The sequence below is a fragment of the Cyclopterus lumpus genome, chromosome 5 (genome assembly GCF_009769545.1).
Source record: "Cyclopterus lumpus isolate fCycLum1 chromosome 5, fCycLum1.pri, whole genome shotgun sequence".
In the NCBI taxonomy this organism is placed as follows: Eukaryota; Metazoa; Chordata; class Actinopteri; order Perciformes; family Cyclopteridae; genus Cyclopterus; species Cyclopterus lumpus.
In genome coordinates, this window is record NC_046970.1 from 16,331,070 (window position 1) to 16,350,193 (window position 19,124).

At 41.2% G+C, this 19,124-nt stretch overlaps 1 protein-coding gene across 1 annotated transcript in view; it reads left to right on the forward strand.

Moving 5' to 3' along the window:
* The window catches only part of sema3fa (sema domain, immunoglobulin domain (Ig), short basic domain, secreted, (semaphorin) 3Fa), a 49,991-nt gene that overhangs the window by 15,480 nt on the left and 15,387 nt on the right, over nt 1–19,124 (forward strand). Inside the window, exons 3-7 of the mRNA XM_034533683.1 lie at nt 13,436–13,596; nt 13,683–13,745; nt 16,049–16,168; nt 17,588–17,677; nt 18,710–18,803. Coding sequence (XP_034389574.1) covers nt 13,436–13,596; nt 13,683–13,745; nt 16,049–16,168; nt 17,588–17,677; nt 18,710–18,803 — 528 coding nt within the window. The remainder of the gene's footprint in view (nt 1–13,435; nt 13,597–13,682; nt 13,746–16,048; nt 16,169–17,587; nt 17,678–18,709; nt 18,804–19,124) is intronic.

A 19,124-nucleotide genomic window follows, 5' to 3' on the forward strand; every position in this document is an offset into this window, starting at 1 on the left:
GTTTGCATTAAATCTGTGTTTGTGTACATGGGTCCTTTTGTGTGAGTGTATTGGTATCAGGCTGTATTAAATGTCATGCTTTTAAATGTACCAAAATAAGAATATAAAAACAGCTACGGTTGAATGAGGTACTGACAAAAGATGGTTGTAATGAAAAGATCGAGTGTGATGCGGTCAGAATATCAGCTTGCAGTCATTTCTTGCACACCATGAAGCTCATCATGCTGCCAAAAGACTCACTAAAGTAAGACTCAGAAACACACAGATAACACTGCTGCTTGTTATGTGAAGGATTCAGGGATAGATGATACTTAGTATAAGCAGAGCCAGTGCTGGGCCCAAACCCAAAAAGTAAAACACTAGCAAAAACATCTCACATTTGTGGGGCTCAAGCTGCTCTCACCCGGGCTATAAGGAGAAAACATAATATTGTTTCTCGGTTGCTCCAAAGGAATAAGCTCAGAAGTTACCTGTAATAACTAGGCAGAGAATATCGATGTGTTTATTTTTGTTTGAGAATATACTCAAGAATCGTCAGAGTACATTGCTGGTTAATTTATTTTTCTTAGCCAAGCTTGGGATTGCAGAGCTAAAGTGACTGGAAATGCAGAGTTTGTGATCTGAGTGTAATTACCATCAGAATGATCTGCTGAGGTCAATGCCATATTGATCTGCTGGTTCTGCGGTGCACAGTCAGACCCTAATGGAATGGATTACTGGAGGAATTTTATGTTTGATTTGTTTGCAAAGAACTTCTCCTTAGGGAGTATGTTTTGAAAAATGCCTTCTACGTCCATGTAAGCGCCCATTAACAGACAGACTGGCAGACTGAACTAAATATTTATATTTTATTGGATATCTCTACAGTCCTCGTCAAAGACGGTAAAGAAGTAAGTTTAGCCAGAAATGATACCGTACCGTATTGAGAATAAGAAAGTAAGAGTCTGCTGCCATGTTTTCTCTGTGAAGCAAACATCTGCATGCTAACATGCTCACAATGACGGCAACATATCATTATGTTTAGCAGATATAATGTTTACCATGTACATCAACTTAGGCTAGTTACCATGTTAGCAGTCTTAACATTTGCAGATTAGCACTGAACACTAAGTACAGCGGAGGCTGATGAGTGTCACAAGTTTGGCAAGTTTTAGGTCATAAAGCAACGTAGTTTTTGCTACGTCATCCTGAAAGGGACATGAAGGATGTTTTATATTAATCCATTCAATAATTATTTTATTCAATCGGCCCTTTCACTAAAAACCACAAATATAAACCTCATGGTCGCTCTATCACCCTTTGTTCTTTAGTGTACATCCTCTGGGAACCACCAATGTCTGTACAAAATAGTGTGCCAATCCATCCCATAGATGCCGAATTATATTAAAGGGTAAGTAAAGCCTTGCTGATGGTGGTATCAAGAAAAGTCAAGGAATCACTACTTACTAGGATTCATCCTCTTGGGACAGTGAATGTACATACAGAATTTCATTGGGTTCCATCTAATCGTTGTTGAGATATTTTATTCTTGATTCAAGTGGTGGACCAACAACAGTGTTATGGTTATGCACGCCTGTCTCAGTCTTTGGTGCAAAACTCCCACACTTGTTAAGTGAGCACAAAGCCTGTCAGACAAATAAGCAGTTCCTCGCTGCAGGCCCGGACCCCCAACACTCCATCTGAGGACCATGCCACGCTGCTCAACAACCAGCCGCCTGATTGTTGAGCATTATCTGCTTGTCCCCTGCCTGTCATGTGGCATTAGTGCACGAGGCTCGGCCCAGGATCTGTGCTGACACGTACCTGGTTGGGGGTGACCCTGCCTTTTGTCTAGCAGCCTCGTTGGGTCAAGTGGATGTATGCAGCAGAAGAGCATGCAGTATTATTTCGACCGTGCAGAGGCAGATGGGCTTCTGGCGCTTGGCCATTAGCGACTTGTAGTAAGATAACTGCACAGATGCTCACGACCCTGATGCTCGACTAGCTGCCCTGGCTGGCCATTTGGGACAGGGAGAACGTTTATATTAACTTCACAAACGTCTTATTGACTCTCATTTCACTGAAAATATAGAATACATAAAAGGAAGGTCCTGAGAAATGCTATGCATTTCACAAATAATGCCATGTCTTTTATTGGCACATTTAACCTGAATGCTCCAGCTGAGCTACTGAGTGCATTTCCATTCAACTGTTTAATTCAAAAAATAAAGTTTAAAAAATAAAAATTAAAAGACCCCAAAAAGTTGTCTGTTGGCGAAGTTCAAAACATGTGCCCCGTCTCTTCAGGTGGCCTGTTAGTTGAAGAGACACATTACAAAACATCCCCAGTTCAGTTCCAGCAGTGGCCTTTGTTGCGTGTCATCCTGTCGCTGTCTCCAGGGTCGCTGACAAAAACGCCACATGGTGTGTGTGTATGTGTGCGGTCATTCATTTAAATAACATAAATGCTGTCTCATCTAGAAAGCAGAGTTATTGCTCCTTGTTTGAATATGTCCTCGAGTCGCTTCCTCTTCAGTTAATTGCACAACACTAGCTGATGGAACTTCATGACCACAATGATTTTATTTCGTCAACCTTTGAGATATTTGCCTGAAACTGCACATCTTGATGGAAGAATAACTGTTGAATCGCATTAGACGTGTCTCTTAACAACTCTTTCTTCATGCTAAATACTTTTAATGGGTGAATCACTGAACACATCATGCATGCATTTCCCCCATCACCCTGCTTCCTCTACCTGTGGCATAAAGAAGGAGCGTGTTATCTCAATAAGTTGGTATGCAGACGGGGGCTAGTGGTTGCTGGCAGGATCAGACAAGCTGAGGAAAAGGAAAGGTGTCAGAGGGCGATGAGACATTACACAGGCAGAGAGAGGGAGATTCAAGATGGATAGGGATGCTATAATTTTTTGGACAAGTTGCATGCATGACAACATGTTTTTAAGAATCAGTACAATGTTCTGGTTAGTGTGCTGCTGAAAATGGTGGTGAAGCTGGCGGAAATGCTCATAATCGTGCAGAGGTTGATGCAGGACAGGAAAGTGATAAATGATTTTTAAGATATTTGTTTTCTCATATCTCCTCACTGAAAGATAATTCCATTTTATTTTGCAAAACAGAGGAAGTCGCATTTTGGTTATCTGATTTTGTCCATCGCGTGCCGTGAATTGAAAATCCTCCACATGAATGGTTGATTGAGAAAAGGATGAAAATGTTTTTGGCCTGTTTTAATATCAAACATCTTTGGTCTTAACTGCAGTCACATCACACTATCAGATGGTGTTCAGCCTTATCTGGACCAATAGCACTTTGGGATTGAACCCTTGCACATAAAAGCACAGTGGTGTCTCTAGTTACTTACAGTTCCCCTGACACCAACTTTCATAGAGATCATCCTGATTAGCTGCACCTCTGGCTGTAAAAAGAAGTGCACTGCCTCAGACCGCTACTCATTCAAAATAATACGTCTTCCAGATTAAAAAAGGTCTATGCATGACCTTCAGAATGACACATAAGTGTTTTCTCATTGCAACATAATTTATCAGTGCCTTCCAAAATTAAATTAAAATTAAAAATTACCATTGGTGTATAACAGTGTTCTGATCTGAGACTGCTATGGCTAAGGTTAAGTAAGGTTTAGGCACAAAGAAGACTTGGTTAGGGAAACATCTCGGTCATGGTTAGAAGATGTTAACTGTCGACAGGAAACAGGAAAAGAATAGCATTAGTGTCAGAGTCCAACGATTTGTTGACCCATCCATCCACCTCGACTGCCTCCCTCTGTGGACTTTGTGGCTTTATAACATAAACATCTCATAGCATTCTCCTTTACTTAGTCGTAATTCCCATGGCTGGTTTTTGGGCATTTTCTTGGAGGATATTCTATCCAGGGTGTCTACCATAAATGCTCCAAAAGCATTGCACTAGTAAAGCTAACACCCCTAAAACACAGCCAATACACTGTTTGAATATATTCCCAGAGTGTTTAAACCAGCACAACCAAGTTTCTACCCAAAGGCCATTAGATTCCTCAACCCTCATCTAACACTATCATTTGAACAATTTCTTCTCGCCTGCTAGAACATGCCATTCTGCATCTATTGCATTTACAAAAATAAAGAGCCAATAGTGAGCATCTTGTATGTCTTATAGACTAGTGCCTATTTGCTGATTGCCCTATACATGCAGTGAACATGTAGCACATAGCTTCTGGATTGCAGGCATGTGCCATCTATTTAACATGTGAATTTGTCTGTAGATACAATACGCCAAATATCGCTTCCACATTATTCTACCAACCTTCGCTTTTCTGGGGTAAACATGACTTTTGAAAACTTCTCTCTCCTCTCTTTGCCCTCCTGCCCTCTACCTAAGCTGGCAGCTGAGATCTCAATCAGTGTTTTTCGTGTATTTGGGCACACAATCAAGGTGTTTTGTCCTCCAACCCATGATTAGAATACACATTGGAGAGCCTCTCTGTGCCTTTTGTGAGCTGTGTATTTTACCCCTTCAGCAGCAGTTGAGGGGATCTCAGCCTCACTGAGTTGGCTGCACAGAGGAGCACTCTCAGAGTTTGACTCAGAGTTTCCATGGCTCTCTCCTGTCTGCTTTGATAAATGAAAGTTCTTAGGGTTGCTGTCAGGCTCCTCATCCCTCGAGACTCCTCCCTCCATTCTCACTCTTCTACCATGCCATTTGCTGTTGTGGGTGAAAAATGACCTCAGGGAATGTAGTGGATGGGTTGGATCACCCAAAGAGGGTAGAGCTGGCTGTATTCCCCAGTGGACCCTGAGTCAACAGTTGCTGCTAATGGTCTCTCTAAATTTACCTCCTAATTACCCCACTCTTATTGCCCCCAGCTAGCAACACTGTGGCCATGACCTTGATACACGAGGAAGCAAGAGGGCATGCTTAAAATGATGATTCGTTCAGTTCTGGTTAAAGTCAGTGGAACAAGAACTGATTTATCGACATCTTGGCTCAGGAACTATGCAAATGTAACTCTCCCAATCGAATCGAGGATTAGAAGAAATCCATAAATAAGAATGAACAGACTCCTCAGAGAAAGCATTGTGCATCTGGGGGTGTGTTGGTGCAGCTGACAGAGAGGGAGAGTATTTGTTCTGAGTGCCAGGTTAGAGGTCAGCCAGGGAGAGGAGGGTTTTTTACTCATTCACACCAGTGGTGTGAGTTATTCAGCCCTTTCCATAATCCCCCAAACCTGTGTTGTCATCGTTGACCACCTTAGCCGCTCCGACCAGCTCGCTGCAAGCGACCGCACAGCTACAACAACAAACACGGCTTCATCATCATTACAGCAGCTTGCAGCATCTGCACAGCCCCAATGCCACACACCAATACTCGTGCATACAACAGCCAGCCTCGGGCCCAAGCAGCACCTTGGGTAAGGGCATTTTATAAACAAAGGAGCCAACCAGTGTTTTTTATGCTCTCCAGAATCCAGAGATTAGATTATTGTTGTAAAGGAATAGGCAGGGCAAACCTGCACACTGATTTCCTGAATGGTATGGCTTCATAGTATTTACAGCTCTGCATAAAATGGATTTCTCTTGCCACCTGGATGTTTTTTTTCTGTGAAATGTGAAGGTGTGCGTAATAATTATAAATTGTATGCCTATTGAATGTATCCAACTATACTTATTTATGTGTAGGCAAGAAAATGTGATTTGGAAAAACCAGATTAACAGCTTGCTTTGTCTTTTTGTGTAGCAGTGAACGCAAACGTATCGTATCTCAATTGAGCTGCAGTTACAACAGTGTTTCTTCCCCCCTCGCAGACATCTCTAAGGGGAGGGGGGCATTTTTCCATTCTCCCTGTGCTCTCCTCAAACCATCCCATCCCCGTATCCCCAGTATCATGACCACCCTGCTCTCTCCTGACCCAGCTTGGAGCAGGCACCCTGCCTGACCCCTCCAGAGATAATCCTTATTATGCTGAAGTGTGTAAGGAGGCTAGAGATGAGCTTTCACCCAAGACCCCTTGTGTCCTTTAACCTTTCACCTGCGACCCTGCAGCAGGGCTTTTGAGGGCAGCTGTCTGTGGCAGTGTGTGTTAAGGGGAAAGCATTGGTAGTATTCACATGAGACGCCTCAGGCTTTTAGTAGTCATACTGCATTGGTTTTGGCAGGGTCTTTACTGAATATATATCAAAAGGACAATGCACAAGATATGAGTTTTTTTTAAAAATAAATCTATTTGTTATCTTTGTTTCTTGACCGTTATTTTAAAATTAAAGAAGATTCATTTATTATAGTTTATTGTAATTAAATGGCATCTGCGTCCCCTCTCTGCATGCCCAGTACACTGTATCCTATTCTGATGACAATGTACAGCATAGCATGAATTTAATGAAGGTTGGGTTTGCAGACCAGACACACTTGGATAAAGAAACTAAAGTGACCTTTCCTGTCAGTTGAACCGGAGTTCCTCATCTACTCCCTCGTGCTTTAATTAACCTTAACTGTGATCAGAAACAGCAGAAGTAGATTTGTTGTAATCTCTAGTTGCCACTCAGGAAGCGAGCTCACTACGTAAATCAATCTTTCTCTGCTCTTGATTTGTGCAGTGGGAGACAGGTGTCACTGTTTTGATGCGAGGATCAGAGAGCTCTCTATGTACACACACACACACACACACACACACACACACACACACACACACACACACACACACACACACACACACACACACCGTCTATCAGTGGCAGACGAGCGTGAAGAGCATATGAGTGACAGCATCCGGAAGCTCAGAGATAAGACGTAATCTGGTGCCAATTATTTGTCCTTGACAGGCACAGGTAAGCAGCAATCAGCTCCAGTGACATGTGTTCTGAGTCAATAGTCCTGGCCCCAGTGGGTGGTGAGAGGCTGATTATGAGGTGCTGAGCGGAGGCAAACACACAGCTTGGGCTGATAAGGCTTCCCACTGCTGTTCAGCCCCTCTGATATCGGCAATGACCTCCCTCCTGTGCGCTTACTCTTAGAAAGATACACCAGTTACTCTGTGTTCACTTGGGATTTGCAGTGAACACACACTTACTCTCAATCCTTGATTGTGTACAATACAGAAACTGATCCAAATGTCTTCATACCTAAACAACTGCGGAAAGGTCTGCTTGGGTTTAGACAACGTGTGGATACAGTTAGGGGAAGATTATGATTACGGTAAAGTAATACTTTGACATTTTGGGAAATACCAGTCATGTGCTTTAAGTATTAGAGCTAGAGTCCAAATGCTATTGGATTAGTTTAGTATAACAGGAAGCAGTGGGAATCTATCCATTGTTTTTAAAAGATGCCTCAGCACCTCTAAAGCTCCCTGATTACAATGTATCATGTCTTTTAAAAGAAACAGAAAAGGAAAATTGTGTTTTTTAAGAAGAGTTGCATGCTGTAATTTCTTTGCAAAGAGTGGCTCAGTGACTTCCTCCCTATCAAACCACAATTTAGCCCTTTTACACAGTTTTCAGTAAGTTAATTTAGTGAGCTTTAGAGGTGCTGGTTGCTGTATTTCCTTTACTTCTGAGAGACCCAGGATACATCTTTCCTTTTCTTTTCTTTTTTTTTTTCTTTTCCAGTCATTATGCTTTAGCGCCATACTTAATGTACAGCCACAAGAGGGGAATTGATATTCTAATCATGCGATGATATATAAATGCCATTACCAGCACAAACTTTACTTGTTTAACAAATAACCAATGCTGTCTTTATTCTGGTGAAGAAAGTCCTGATATACAGTATAAGCTATGTGCACTCACACTTGATAAAGAAAATCCACATAGAGACACATCCGTGCACACTTGGCTGGAGACAAGCCGCAGCAAGGTGGGTCCACACCCTTTTACTTTATGAGAAGGTGAATATGAGTAGATTGTGGAATTCTGACAACATGCCAGGGATGCCTGCGCAGGTATGTGGGTTTTTCTGCTGCCTGCTTCCTCCGACCCCCCCCCCCCTTATCTTTTCACCCTTAACACACAGTGACGGGAAAGATCTGTGAGGCTGATAATGGCACGTAAAGAAGTGGCAGCGGTGTCCGAGTGCTGCCTCTTTCAACATATCATTACAGATTAAAAACAGAGGTCCCCTAAGTCCCTTTGAGGGTGACCCAGGAAAACTACGCCAAGGTGCAACTCTTGGCTGAAAGGCAACATACCTTGGCTGCAGACCAAAGCAGAAAGTGACAGTGCAAAGGGATCACATCAACAGGTGGACAGGTCCAGTTTACCAGCAGATGTCATTCATATTCTGGCGCAGTCGTAGGAACAGATTGAGTTTTATCCGACAAAAAAAGATTGTCAACAAACCAAAGACAATTTTCACACACACTAAAAAGAGAACGGCAATTTTAGATCTGTCTGCCTGTGTGTCTGGTAGTGATTACAAAGACATTGCTGCAAAACTTGGTGACATACACCATATCCTGAGATCTGTACCCTATGATTTCTGAGTTTACCAACTGGTTATAAAGTCATCCGTTTAACACGCACGGTCAAGGCTGGTTTTTGTTTTGTAACATTTTTCTTGGCTTCCGTGGCATACTCAATTTTGGCAGAGCTGCAACACAGGAATGCTTCTGAGAACATGAATTTGTACAGACAATAGAGGGTATGAAGTGGACTGTTATCATGCCTTACTCCTTATCTCACCACGCCTCAGGCATTATTTCAAAGAAAATGTGTTTTAGCATGTCTCATCTCGCAACGGTGGAGCATTTCTCCTGATTGCCACTTCATTTTCAAAGATCAAAATGGCATGTTGAATAGGGTTTATGTGCAGTAGAACTATAATAGAGTGATTGTACTTCAGAAGGGACATGTAGTATTTATGTAGGCTTTAAATGTACTTTGGAAGGAGTCACATTTGCTTTGGACGCAGTCTATATATGATTATATGTTTTAGGATTATGCACTATGATTTTCTACAATGCAATTTGATGTAGTTGAACTGCATACAAAAAGTATCATATCCCCCACTGACTGTTTTTACACTTTGGCCAGCCTTCGCTCTTTAGATTATCAGTTCATTACATTTTGTCATCAGGGATTTGCAGAAAACATTCCATGAAACATCAAAATGATTAAAGGTTGTCCAAAGAAAAAAAGATGATTATTTTTTAATTCATGTATTAAACACAGTGTATTTGAATATCATTTGTTTTAATAAAATATATATATACTTTTTTTAGCAGTTATGTCATAGATACAAAATATTCTTTCCAAATTGAAAGTACAATATGTTTCTATGCATTCAGTTTGATAAAGAGTTGAGTTTAAACCTCACATGCTTCTGTTTTTCACGAAATGTGGTCTGCTCCAAAAGTAATAGATATTGATCCAGTGATCCTGAATGGAGCTAGACTTGAAGAGAAGGAGAAATATGAAAGGCTGTCAGACAATCATGTGATTTGATGAATGTTTATTTGTAACATAGTAGGTTATCTGTCTAGTCTGTCTAGTCTGTCTAGTCTGTCTCATCTGTCTGTCTCTCGTTGAACTTTTCGGTGACCTAACTGCTGTCGACTTGTGACAGCCAGTCACCACCAGTGGGCTCCCATTCAGATGTCCCCGAGTGTGAATCTGAGTGCAGAGGTGATGAATGTGGGATGTCAGCTGGTGATGTCTGGTGTCCCTGAAGCTCCAGTATCGTCTGCCAGAATAGCTAGCTGGCTTAGTGTGTGGTGGACAAGCAGTTAAGGATGGAAAATGAGACGGGACGTTCATGGAGAAAGAATGGAGATGTACAGTTTTAGGATGTTTTTCTGTGTATGCGTGTGCTGTTTTTGCGCAAACATAGATTTTGACGTAGGACATCCAGGGTCTGTGATTCATCATCTTGTTGTTGTCACTGTCTGCACCTGTGTCCTACTTTAGCGAGCTCATACATGTGCTCGGATCTAGGGCTGGGTGATACGATTCAAATCAATATTAATTAAAGTTATAATCGTTAGAATATCAGTTCTGGTTCATATGGCAATATCCTTCCTTGCCTGATGTTAAAAATATGGCAGTTTAATATTAAGCAAACACTTTTTTGCGATTGTTCTGTCATCCTCCATGACAAATATATTCTATTTCCTAAGACTTTTTCACAATAAAAGTAACACCGTATTTCGCGAGTTGAATGTTTTAATGTAAATGAGCTGCGAGTAAGAGATGTTTGCATTTCCCCGAAAACTTGCCAGGCAGTGGCGAAGTTCATTGATAAATTTCGGGCCACCATGGCAGTGTTCCCAAACTTTAATTTGTGAGTGAACAGTAAACAGCGAGGCTGATGTTAATGAGATACGATTATAAACAGTGTTAGAAGTGGTAGGTTGGTTAAAGTTACACATTCTCCTTTTCCTTAACCATTTTGTACAGGTTTTTTTTTTTGTTCAGACATAATATTAATGGTGTGTGGTTAAGCTTTGGCCAGCATCCTGTCAAAAGTCCTAGAAAGAATCCTGTTGGACAGAATAAATGAGTTCATTCACTCCTCGGATAACCAGTTTGGCTTCAAAGCCAAACATGGCACTGACTTGTGTATATATGCCTTAAAGGAAATTGTCAACAAATATAGAGGTCAAAACTCATCCGTTCTCATGTGTTTTATTGATGCCTCCAAAGCTTTTGACCGTGTTAATCATGGAAAGCTGTTTGTAAAATTGAGTCAAAGAGGTGTCCCCAAACACATTGAGAGAATTCTGTCTTACTGGTATGCCCACCAGACTATGCAAGTTAAATGGGGCCAAAGAGTCTCAGCCTCATATGGGGTCCGACAAGAGGGGGGATCTTGTCCCCAGTTCTTTTTAATCTATATATTGATAATCTGTCCAAGCAGTTGAAGGCCTGTAATACTGGGTGCATGATTGGCAAAACTTTAGTTAATCCTATTATGTATGCAGATGATCTTGTGATTCGTAGCCCATGTAGTGCTGGTCTACAGCAGCTCCTTACTGTATGTACTGTATGGTGTGGAACATGATATCAAATACAATACCAGTAAGAGTGCTATCCTGATCTGTAGAACCAAAGAGGACAAAAGTGTCAAATTCCCTGACTTCAAATTGTCTGATAATTACCTCCGTGTCTGTGAGAAGGTGAAATATCTTGGATATTTTATTACAGCACAGATGACTGATGATGAAGATATCTATAGGCAATGTCGGATGATGTATCAACAAGCAAACATTTTGTCACGCAGGTTTAGTATGTGTACAGATGGAGTGAAGATGTCTCTGTTTAGAGCATATTGTACACCTCTCTACACTGCACACTTAAGTACAAAAAAGCAAGCTTACAGAAACTTCAAGTAGCTTATAATGACGCTATGGGAATATTACTGAAGAGACCGAGATAGTGCCAGTGAAATGTTTGTTGCTACAGGAGTTAATACTTTCTAAACTGTTAAGAAATCTAATGTATACATTTATCTGCCGGGTTAATGACTGAAAAGGAAATAATCATGGTTTTATCAAACATAAAGTTTAGTTCTACGCGCTACCAGTCCCAGCTGTGGAGACAGTTGTCTATTTATAAGGCATTTGTAGTTCTATGTATTTTACTTGTGATTTTGTATGTATTTTATTCTATTTAATGTGTTGTACTATCTGGACCTTGAGTCTGAAATAAAAGTTTGATTGATTGATTGTGTGTTGATGATAGGACATCAAGTGCACATTCTTCCAGTGGAGCTAATGAAATGATTAGGCTCGGCTGTAAGATTCTGAAAGTACAACTCAGGACACATTACAGCTTCACACCTTTCCATCTCCCCTGCAATTACTCTGAGCCGCATGCATGGCAATAAATTACAATATAATAAGTATCTGTTAATAATAAGTAAGTTGTTCCTCCAATACTTATGTTTGACTTGCAGACAAACTGCAAGACTCATGTCTTCTTCACTCATGCTGAAGAACATCCACACCGGCAACTTGTGTGTGGCTGTGACTGTACTGAGAGTTGAAACGAGTATTAAAGCATATGTGTGTTTAGAGGCAACTAATGAGAATGACATTGGTGACAGGCCTGTCTATTCCTATTTACTAACTTATTCACTCCACTGCGTGCGTGATGCTGCAGCGTGACTGCAGCATTTCACAGTTCCTGAAGGAGCTCGGAAACACCAGCAGCTGAGAAGCTTTCTGGCAGAGGATTCAAGTCAGTATTTCAGTGCAGTGCAGGTGAAGAACATCATATTGCCTTTTATTCCCAGGAAATTAACAAGACATTTTGCTTACTCCTGGTCAACAAATGCTGTTTTAGGGAGTCTCAGACTTTGTTGAGGAGAACAGTAGGAGCATTTTTCTGGTCCCATTGACGTGGAACATGAACAGGTCCTCTATCTGGTCCTCTAGTCCCCCCCGTAAATAGAACAGCACAAGTGGAGGCTCAACTTTCTCAAGCTCCACTTTCCCAAGCGTAGTTTTGAAAGAGAGCAAGAGAAAGAGTGTCCTCATATCAGATTCTCTTATAAGCTCAGTAGGTAATGAGACTAGCAGGAGAAAAACTGCTTTCCGTACACCAGATCTCCATTCATCTCCCAGCACACCCTGAATGTAACTTAAACTCGCGCTCACCCACCAGGGATCTGCTCAGAGCAGTATGTGAACCATTTGAGAAGTTTTATGTTGAAATGGTTATATGGAGGAAAGGATGTGGCAATGTGCTATATATGATATGGTGTGAACAAAGCCTGGGAGTAGTCGGCATCTTCTCTGCTGCAGTTGAAATGGAGAATTTGCGAGAAGGGATTATAGTGAAAACTTCTCAACCACAGCTCCATAGAATACAAGACTGCCAGGTCCTGAATATGATCTATTTGGCTTTTTTTAATGGAAGCCATGTTATGTAATGCAGCTCAGGATACCAATAATGACGAAGCATCCTGTGTGGGGGAAAGAACCTGCCAAAACGTATGGTACTTTTTAGTTTTCTTGACACCTTAATGCTGCCATACGTACATCAGTGAGTGATTTATGGTTTGTCTGTTGACATTCAGCTCTGACTCCTGTGAGATTTAATGTTTTCCTCCTTGCTTTTGTCAAACCTGCATAACTAAATTAAGCATGTCCATAACCTCATAATGGCAGGATGTAATTGTAGGAAAAAAAAGGAAAAAAAGAACAGCTTCTGTTAATTTAATTTAGGAGAATCCGAGGGAAATTTTGGCACACCACTATCATACTATCCTGACATCAGCATTCACGCATGTGTGCGGTTTAGATTTGTAAATGAAATGGAGAGAAGATCACCTAAGTGAAAGAATGAAATAACTTTGGCAAACAAAAAATGCGTCTGTGGGCCAAAAGTGAGCCGCCTACACACTTCTCTTGTGGCCATGTCTGGGGTTTCTGTTTCCCAATTGTATTGTATGTTTTTCTACTAGGCACTGCTTGAAGAAAAACAATATTTCTTTCTGTCTCTTTATAGAGTTAAAGTCTACCGGCACAGCTCATCACTTCTCCTTTTTGCTGAACTCGACTGACTATCGCATCCTTCGCATGGATGAGGACCACGACCGCATGTATGTGGGCAGCAAAGATTATATCCTCTCTCTGGACCTGCACGACATCAACAAGGAGCCGCTCATTGTAAGAAATGTCCCACACAAAGAATAATCCTGGCTTAGCTTTGCACAGGTTTATATCTAACCAGCTTGTTGGTCTCTCCCTGTCAGATCCACTGGCCTGTTCCCTCCCAAAGGAAGACTGAATGTGTCCTGTCAGGGAAAGACACCAATGTAAGTATTCAAATAGTGTGATAAAATGGAGTGCTGAAACAATTGATTTATCAATGACTCAGTTAATTATTTTACTTTTGTCCTTTTTCAAAAAATGGCAACATTTCAAGGTTCCTGTTTCTCAACTATATGGATTACATATTATATTAAGGATTTTAGATTTGGATTATTTATTGTTTTACTATTTTCTTAGATATTATGGACTAAACAATGAATCTACTACTAGCCCAAAAATAAATCACATTTTGTAGATTTTCATACATGCTTTTCAAGCAATTCATCAAGACCTGTAAGAGTTAGACCCCCGCCCCCCATGTTTCTCCCACTGATAAAAGCACAGCTGTAAACCCTTGTCCCTTTTTGACCTGCTTCACATGAAACATAATTTTATCTGGTGATACCCTGGTGTTAAAATACAAGTGTTTTTGTGTTGGTGACATTCATGATTTGAATGTGGCACTGGGGTCAGTGGAGGATATTTTAAAGGTCCTTCCAATGTGTGATTTGTTGTGAAGCTCTTATTCACTGTCTCTTCATCCCTGATTGCTGATTGCATACAGCTGCAACCAATTAAGCTTTGGCAGGAACCTGCGACATTCAGTCAGTCATCTCCCTCGAAGGCGGAAAACATTCTACATGCACCTCCCTATATTTCTCGTACTTGTTATACATGCTTCTAATTAATATTTTAACATAATCTAATTTTCTTTTTTTGCACTATAATTATTTTCACCCTGTGTTGTCCAGGCAGGCAGACACAATTAAGCAGCCACTGGAAGCTACAGGCCTGTCTGAAGTGTTAATACGATTCTGACGTTCAAACAAAGCCACCGCCGGTGCAGCCCGCACAAGGAAACTCATATAAAATTCATATAAAAACCAGATCCTTTTCTTTTGATTTTATTCACACATTCGATCCCGAAACACTCGTCTCACACATGTTAGGGGTGCTGGCAGGGGCTTTGGCAGGAGCTCTGGCAGGGGCGCTGGCAGGGGCGGTGGCAGGAGTGCTGGCAGGGGCGGTGAGCACCGACAAGGTGATGAGGCTCTGGCTAATAACCCTACTCTCCCTTGCTGGTCGAGAACACAGGCTGCTGTTTATCCAACTGGAATGTTCATTTATGCGTGTTTGGTGACCCGCGCCTCTCACAGCCTCTGGCTACTTCATATTGACGGTGTGTGTGAGTGTGAGGTGGGTTTGAAATTTCATCACTAAAATAAGAAATACAATTTGCTACCGGGAGACATCTTAGCAAACCTGTCCCAATCTTTAGGGAATGACAGATGATGACAATTCAAAAGCAATTCGGAGGGGATGTCGGTTCAGGCAGGAGGTCAAAGGCAATCATCCCCACTGTGCTCTCTGTGGGGGAGCACAACTGTGCGCTGAATAATACACACAGACCCACATGCGTAAATCCACACACAAAAAACATCCTCTCAAACCTCTGACTTGTGCATCTGTCGTTTTGCAAAGATCTGCCAACATGGCTCATCCCCCATACTGCATACAATCTTTTTTTTAAATTTTTCTTTATGCTTTGTACATCTTTTCTTTTTCGCCACCTGTCACTAGTGTCTGACATGATGGATAAATCTAAACATATATCATTGGCCCGTACATTTCTGTTGTTGAGAGTTTGGATTTGGGTGGATTGAGACCAGGAAGGCAGACAGCTGGTTGGACAAATAAGAGATTAGAAAGCTGCAGACCTCAAAAGCACAGAGCTGTGTTCACCAGCAGCACCTCTTTGTCTGCAGTCGAAAAAGAGAAATTGTCATCTTCTAAATTCACTTACCACTTAGATAATTAAATATAGAAACAAACCACATCAGTGGTGAGATGTTGTTACTTTTCTTTAAAAAAAAAAAGAAAATTGAATTTTAGAATCTTTGTTTTATAATTTTTTTAATTTTTGGTTTAAAAGACTTATTGGGTCGAACCAGAATGTTTTTTTTCAAGTCCGACAGAACGTTTAATTGCGTCTATCCTCAGTCCCCATAGCAAACACATAGCTAAGATGCACTGCTTTTCTTGGTTTCTGCCATACTGTTATATATTGTTTGGGAACATTTTCCCTCCGACAGTGTGGTCCGACACAGAGCCAGGGACAAAAGCTGCCAAACACAAGCCATCCAACAACGGAAAACGATAGCTGTGATGGTTTTAAGCCAGACAGGGAGGTTATTAAACATCAGTAGGACATTATGTATTATGTAACCCTTTTTCCCATTGCATTTTCGTAATCAGAGTACTTTTTTTTTTAACCTAAATCTCTAATCCTGTTTTTGCTCTCCAACAGGGAGAATGTGGAAACTTTATCCGTCTGATTGAGCCGTGGAACCGGACCCACCTGTATGTGTGTGGAACAGGCGCGTACAACCCCATCTGCACCTTCGTGGACCGAGGACGCAGGTCACAGGTAACCAAAGATGCTGCCCGACAGCCGTGGAGACATTTTGACCTTCACTCTCAGGTTCTTTTAAGAACCTATCTGTCAATCAATCTCGGCTCAGAGAATCTCCTCCTGCTCTTGCTCCTCGGTTTCACGGGCTCTGCTTCTCTTTCATGATTTTCTGCTTCTTACTTCACCAATTTGCGTGGTTTCACGGTCTAAAAGGCTCAAATGAAAAAGTTCATGGCCAGTCCTATCTGGATCTCTATTATTGCAAAATTGCTGTTGGTGAGATACCTAACTGCCACCGCTTAGAGATTGTTGAGACACCAATCTTTTCTTACCGCTGGGAATAGCATGTTGACAGTACTGTATATCTGTTGCAAATCCCCTTCCCTGTAGTCCCCTCCTCACCTGTTTTATACACAGCAGAGCCTGTGGCCTGTCTTTCTATCTGGCTGAGAGCTTCTGAAAGGCCATCATTACTGATGGAGCCTCTCATCCATCATCAGCCTTGTAGCTCAACCCTGCGTCCCTCCCTCCCTCCCTCCCTCGCTCACTCCCTCCCTCGCTCCAGCACGGCAGCCATGCAGAGCTGCAGCAGCTGCTGGCCCGGCTTCAGTCCATACACTTTCACATTCACCACTTTGCCTGTTTCGTCTCACTGTTCAAATGGAGGGTTCATATTTCAATGTAAAGGTCAGTCCAGCCTCTTGTCATTCAGCTTCTCCCTTAAGGCCCAAATGCTATGTTACTTCACACTGTAAAGATTTTCAGCCAGCAAGAGGTGTAAACAGAAACCAATTGTTCTGAAATTCTTCCGCTTAGTACACGGAGGAGGGCTTCACGCACTTTCATTTCTCAGTCAACTGCAAACTTTTTTCTTGAACTGCATCAGTCTTCCTGCGTTTTATGCTGTGAGCTCCTTTTGCAGGGTTTGTGTCAACCTGTTGAGTTCTACATTAAAAACCTACACATTTTGTAAAAATGTAAACTAGACTGGTGTGATTCAGTAGTGTAATTTGTTATCGATATTAATGTACCTTTGTTCTATCCTTCACTTTATATAATGTGAAATGTAATGTCCTTTCTTCCCAGTTTGTCTCAGTTCGTTGCATTTGCTTTTCTTTTTTCTTTCCCAGCACTGCATGATTTATGCATGGAGTTTGCAGCTGTGTTTGCGTGACACTGATTCTAATCCAACATGGTTACTAAATGATGAACGTCACCCACCAGGCTCTCGTCACTCTCTACTTCGAGCACTTTATTTCATTTTTCTTTTTTTTTTGTTCTTCGAGCCGACTTGTTTTTTCCGCTCCTTCATTTTTGCACTTTTCTATTTCCGTCTTCTGTTTCTGTCCTGGTCATCGTCAAGTTAAATACACTTTGTTCTGGGCTGTCGAATGTCGTAATGAGATGGCCCACTGTGCCATGTCTCTGTTTTAGGGGTCCCACTACCTACAGGCAGCCCAATCTGGAGGGAGAACAAGTCGGGCAGCAGACTACGGCACTACGTCAGAGCCTTTGGAGGCTAAGGTGGGCTGAAGGGAGTTTTGTAAAGGCTCTTAAGTTTGGTGCCCACCTGGAGTACTTTTTCAGTCTCAGTTGGAGTCATAGAGATGGCACAGCTATCCAAATAGTAACTGGTTTTCACACATCTTACTGCAACAATAACATCAGGCTGAATCTCCAAAAACCTTTCAAAATATGAATGTGACTATATATTTGTTTGCAAAAAAAGAGAAAAAGGATTGCTTCCCTCCAACAGCACTGAACACAAAAGAATGCTTTGTAAAGTTACTATTCTTGTGCTAATCCAGCCTTTTCCATCAGATGTTACTGAGTGATGGGATCCAACATGAATGCAACATTCTCTGCCCATGTCAGAACTATTTTGTTTTTTCACATGAAATATATATATTTTTTTGTCTGTGCTTTTAGTATAACATATGGATATTTTTCACCAAACATTGACTTTTAATGATGCTTGATTTTCCATGACTAATATAATGAAATAACCTCTTTAGAGGTTGATTTGTTTTTTCTAAATGATAGTTTTCCTCCAAACATATTTTTCTTCTGTTATTGAATACCACGGGTCAAAATGAACACAGTTTTGACATTATTCTGCTTTCCCTTACATATTTCCTACCTGTCAGACATCAGCTTTGAAGTACCTGACAAAACCCCATGTAGACACATACCCAGTGTTGGCGCAGATGTTCAAGATGTCCTCTTGCTCTGTGGAATAATTCATTCTTGTTTGAGCCACTAACATCAGACGCATGGTGGATGAGTTTTGGATTACTCTCAGCATTTTCCTCCACCTCCCCGTCTCACAGATAACTGGCTTTTTGTTCCCCTCAGCAGATCCAATATTGTGAGAGAAACTGCTTTTAACATCCAAGTAGACTTCAAAGTGCCTTGTACATGCTGCATTCAAAGAATAACCTTCCCCCACAACACACACCAATGATTCCTTAAACACAATACATCTGTTATCAAATAGAAAAGGAAAAACATAATGAATAATGTTCTTGTTTTTCCTAATGCTTTACTGTTTTATAGGAATATATCTTCCGACTTGAACCTGGTAAAGTGGATTCTGGGAAAGGAAAATGTCCTTATGACCCCAAACTGAACAGCGTCTCTGCTTTGATCAGTAAGTCCCTGCTTGTTTATTTCCCCCTCATGTACAGGCAGCTTTAAATTTAAAAAGAAAGTTCCTAAATATGTCTCTTGTTTTAGTCTGTGAAACTCTGCATTAAAATATTTTCTTTAAAATGTTGTAAGTGTATACTTAGACGATCTCAGTTGGTTGTTACAGTAGCTGCTCATAAGGTAATGCACTCTGATTGAGTTTCTGCACTGATGTACAATGTGGGGTCTGCATCTAATTTCATTATCAATTAATCTGCCCATTATTTTCTCCATCAATCATTTAATTGTTTTGTATATGTAGGGAAATTTAATTATGAAAAAA